The sequence below is a fragment of the Lontra canadensis genome, unplaced genomic scaffold, assembly GCF_010015895.1.
Source record: "Lontra canadensis isolate GAN:19392208 unplaced genomic scaffold, GSC_riverotter_1.0 scaffold3, whole genome shotgun sequence".
NCBI lineage: Eukaryota > Metazoa > Chordata > Mammalia > Carnivora > Mustelidae > Lontra > Lontra canadensis.
In genome coordinates, this window is record NW_022630997.1 from 28,460,139 (window position 1) to 28,464,908 (window position 4,770).

General features: G+C 40.3%; 1 protein-coding gene across 1 annotated transcript; it reads left to right on the forward strand.

Moving 5' to 3' along the window:
- The first annotated feature begins 613 nt into the window (after positions 1–613).
- LOC116879375 (olfactory receptor 49-like) lies at positions 614–1,567 on the forward strand. The gene has a single exon (XM_032877616.1). It carries the CDS (start codon positions 623–625, stop codon positions 1,565–1,567), a length of 945 nt encoding a protein of 314 aa, XP_032733507.1. The 5' UTR covers positions 614–622.
- The last annotated feature ends 3,203 nt before the right edge of the window (positions 1,568–4,770 follow it).

Consider the following 4,770-nt stretch of genomic DNA (forward strand, 5'->3'; position numbering starts at 1 on the left):
TTCGGTAACCAGCATAGTAACAAACATAAGTCCTCAACACATCATGGTGATCACAGTTTGGACCATAGAATGTTTTACATTATTAAAAGAAACATCTAAAGGGAATATTACTAACATCATCATTATGTTTACAAACAAATTGATAATACTATTAAAAATAAAATATTTTATAACTAGAAAAATAGCAATACCCCTGCCTACAGATGTTGCTCTCCTAAGCATTATATTAGTGATCATAACATTACAATTAGACTTTGAGGAACACATAGGAAACACTGCCATCGTATGCCAAGTGAGTTACATGCTTTTCCTTACTTAATTCTCACAGGAACATGAACAGGTAGATCCTATCAACTTCATTCTGCAGAGGATGAAAAAAAGTTCACAATGGTTAACTAACTTTCCAAAGATGCCCCATCTCTCATGAGTTAGGACTGAGCATTTAACTAATATTGAACTCAGGTCCATCTAATTGAAGAACCAACTGGCTAATCCACTTTACTACCAGCCTAGCCATCTTCCTGGATAGTCAAGTAACTTAATCGTGCTCCTCTAAAATCTTTGTGTTCCCTGAAGTCTTCATTGCAGGATAAGTACAGCTGGGACACTGCTGTGGAAGGAGATGCCCATGGAAATGGGGAATGGGACAACTGTCCAAGAATTCACCTTGGAGGGGTTTCCTGCCATCCAACACCTGGGAAAGGTCCTCTTTCTGGTGCACTTGCTGGTGTACCTGGCATCCATTGCTGGCAATGTAATCATAATCACCATCACCTGTGCTGACTCCCGGCTCCATACACCTATGTATTTGTTCCTCAGCACTTTCTCCTTCTTGGAGTGTGGTGTCATAAGTGCTGTTATTCCCAAGTTGCTGGTCATCTTTCTCTCAGGCAAGCAAACCATTTCCTTTCCTGCCTGTTTCATACAAGCCTTTGTCTTTTTATTTCTTGGAGCAGTAGGTTTCCTCCTCATAGCAGTGATGTCTCTGGATCGGTATGTGGCCATTTGCAAGCCTCTGCATTACCCGACCATCATGAACCTGAAGACTTGCTTCCTTCTGGTCACTGCCTGCTTCACATTGGCCTTTCCCTTTATCACTGGGCTGGTAGTGAAGGTTTTCCAGTTGTCCTTCTGTGGTCCCCGTATCATTCCTCACTTTTTCTGTGACCTTGCCCCCCTGATTCATCTCTCCTGCTCTGACACCAGACCTACTGAAATGTTGACCTTTGTCCTCGCTTTGTTTATCCTTATAACATCTCTTATCATAACCACCATTGCATACAGCAACATAGTAGTCACAATCGTACAACTCCCATCAGCCAAGGAGAAACAGAAAGCTTTCTCCACCTGCTCCTCTCATCTCATAGTCCTCTCTCTGATGTATGGCAGCTCTGTGTTCATATATGTGAAACCAAAGCAAATGAACAGGCTGGACTCCAACAGGGAGGCTGCCCTTGTGAACACGGTGGTGACCCCACTGCTGAACCCTGTCATCTACACTCTGCGGAACAAACAGGTCCACCGGGCTCTGAGGGAGATGATGCACAGGATGAAAATATCAAGATAAAAAACTCACGTGGCTTTGAGGTGAAAGGCTTCAGAGAACCCTGTGTCCTCATTCTGGCCAGTGTAGCAGTCCACAGAGTTGTTGTGCAGAGTCTCTGACAGACCTCACTGGACTCAGCACATTCCTAACAAAATGGAAACCTGCTTCTTCCAGGCTACCTTTTACCTTGATGTGCATAGTTATCCCCTCCATAAATATCCCACATATTGATGACAACTGATTAATTGTAAAATCCTTCACTGAATTTTTATTCTTCCCTCTTTATAAATCATGTGCTTGAAATTTCCAAAATTTAGTAAATTTATAGTTATTATTTCACTTCTCTCTACCCATGAATGTGGCTGAACAGAATTAGTAAATATTTACCAGAAGGCATTTAGATATTCAAATGATAGAAATTTATATAATAGGAATGTAGGAAATAATAGAAATAGTATGAATACTTGGGTCTGCCTTCCCTCCATGCTTAGACCAAGGAAATAGTGGTCATAGTACCCTTCACCTTGGAATTATTTGGTTTGCATTAGGTGTGCTCTTAAATGCTGTTCCTGGCTCTTAGCTTTGCTACATATATATGCATCAATCCCATTCTGGAGAGAAACAGAATTGTTCTCAGTCTTAGAGAACAATACACCAAGGAGAGGGAATAATCACAGCATCCCATGGCTGACCAATGTTCCTAGTTCCTAAATTGTTTATTCTAGCTCCAGCCCCTCAGATGCATAATGCACAATTCTGAGTGTTTCCCATCCTAAAATCTCTTACCACAGATGCTTGTGTACATCAGTAGATAGGAGCACTTATTTCATATTTCTTTAATTTCTTCCAAAGATTCAAGTTGGGGAATCTAAGTTATTTGCTTATCTTCTTCACATTACTAATGAAAATAAACAAGTAAGATTTTTCCTGGTTGACTGGTGTTGTCATGTATAAGGTTATCTTCTGATAGATAACCTACTTTAAAACCAACATTTCGGTGATCTCAATCCTTAAACGTTGTAGACCTTTATAATCCACAGGGTATGTATATTTTTTCTTCAGAATAAACATCTTCAAAAAAGATTAGCAAGAGAGTAGAGGAATTAAGGTGGCCATGTAGCAGGGGACACCAAGGTTGCCGTGTCCCTCTACCACAGCTACATCAACATCCAACTATTCTGAACAACTGTGAATTCAAACTGAGGATTAAGAAAACAGTCTGCACAGTTGAAGGGATAGAACATGGCAGATGGGAGGTTGAGAGCCCTGAATTAGGGGAGAGGAAAGCTGCAGGATGCAAAGGTGAGGGAACACTTTTCATGAAGCAAACTCTAGAAGAGGGAAAGAGCAAGAGACTGCACAATGGGTATAGATCAGACAAGAAAGCTTGGTGAGGAGATCCCCTGTCGTACGGGAAGAAATTATTTCCCTTCCCAGAGCACATTTGGAAGAGCACACTTTGCATCTTGAAGGACAAAAAGCCATCTGGGAGCAACCGAGCAGTGCTCAACAGGAGGGACAGAAGTGTGCACAGAGGGCCAGTAACCTCAGTCAGAATTCAGAGAAAAACACAATGCTTCCAGGGGAGGCTAGAGTCCTCTACACTGAACCCCATCCCCTGAGCCAGGCAGGGGTATCTTTACAAGGTAAAGTCAGCTTCTGAGCTAGCCCAGCAGGCCTCACTCTCAGAAGATCAACAGAGGCTCCCCACATGTACCAAGTCTACTGATTAAGAGTGCTCCAAAACATCAGGCTCTGGTGGAAATAAGATGAGGCTTGCTTCCCTTTTCTTTTGTCTTGTATTTTCTGGATAAAATGAGATAGAGAAATTCACTCCAAAAGAAAGAATAGGAGGTAATACTCATAGCAGGGGATTTAATCAATACAGAGATAAGTAAGATGTCTGAGCTAGAACTTAAAACAATGATTATAAAGATACTAGCTGGGCTTGGAAAAAGCAAAGAAGACATGAGATAATACCTTACTGTAGTGATAAAAGAACTAAAATGTAGTCAGGCCAAAATTAAAAATGCTAAAACTAAGATGGAAGCTATAAAAATGAGGACAAATGAAGCAGAAGAGGAAATCAGTGATACAGAAGAGAAAAGTATGGAAAACAATGAAATTTAAAAGAAGAGGGAAAGAATACTATTAGTTCATGAAGGTAGACTTTGGGAACTCAGCAATTCCATAAAGCAATATGATATCTGTATTATAGGAGTCCCAGAAGAAGAAGAGTGGGAAAGGGGGGCAGGGGGGCAGAAGGATTATTTGAATAAATTAGAACTGAGAACTTCCCTAATCTGGAGATGGGAACAGGAATTCATGTCCAAGAGACACAGAGAACTCCCCTCAAAATCAACAAGAAAAAGATAAACACCTTGACATATTATAATGAAACATGCAAATGACAAAGAGAAAGAGAAAATTCCTGAAGCAGCTCAGGACAAGATATCCTTAACCTACAAGGGGAGACACATAAGGCTGGCAACAAGGTTGTCCACAGGGACCTGGCAGGCCAGAAAAACTGGCATGACATATTCAACATGCTAACTGGGAAAAATATGTAGCCAAGAACACTGTATCCAGCAAGGCTGTCATTAAGAATAAAAGGAGAGATCAAAAGTTTTCAAGACAAAACCTAAAGGAATTCATGAACACTAAACCATCCCTTCAAGAAATATTAAAGGGGACCCTTTGAGCAGAGAGAGAGGACAAAGGTAACAAAAACCAGAAGGGAACAGAAACACTCTATAGGGACAGTGACTTTACAGGGAATATGAGGACACTATTCGTATCTTTCAATAATTACTCAGAATGTAAATGAACTGAAATGCTCCAACAAAAGACACAGGATATCAGAATGGATGCCTCAGGAATCAGACAACAAAAAGAAATAAAAGGCATCCAAAATGGCAAGGAAGTCAAACTATCACTCTTGCAGACTACATTATACTTTATGTAGAAAACCCAAAAGACTCCACCCAAAAATTTCTAGAACTGATATAGGAATTCAGCAAAGACTCAGGATATAAACAAAGTACACAGAACTCAATTGCACTTCTATTCACTAACAATGAGGCAGAAGAAATAGAAGTCAAAGAAATGATTCCATTTACAATGGTACCACAAAACATAAGATACCAAGAAATAAATCTAATCAAAGAGGCAAAGGATCTGTACTCTGCAAACTATAGGACACTCATGAAAGAAACTGAGGAAGA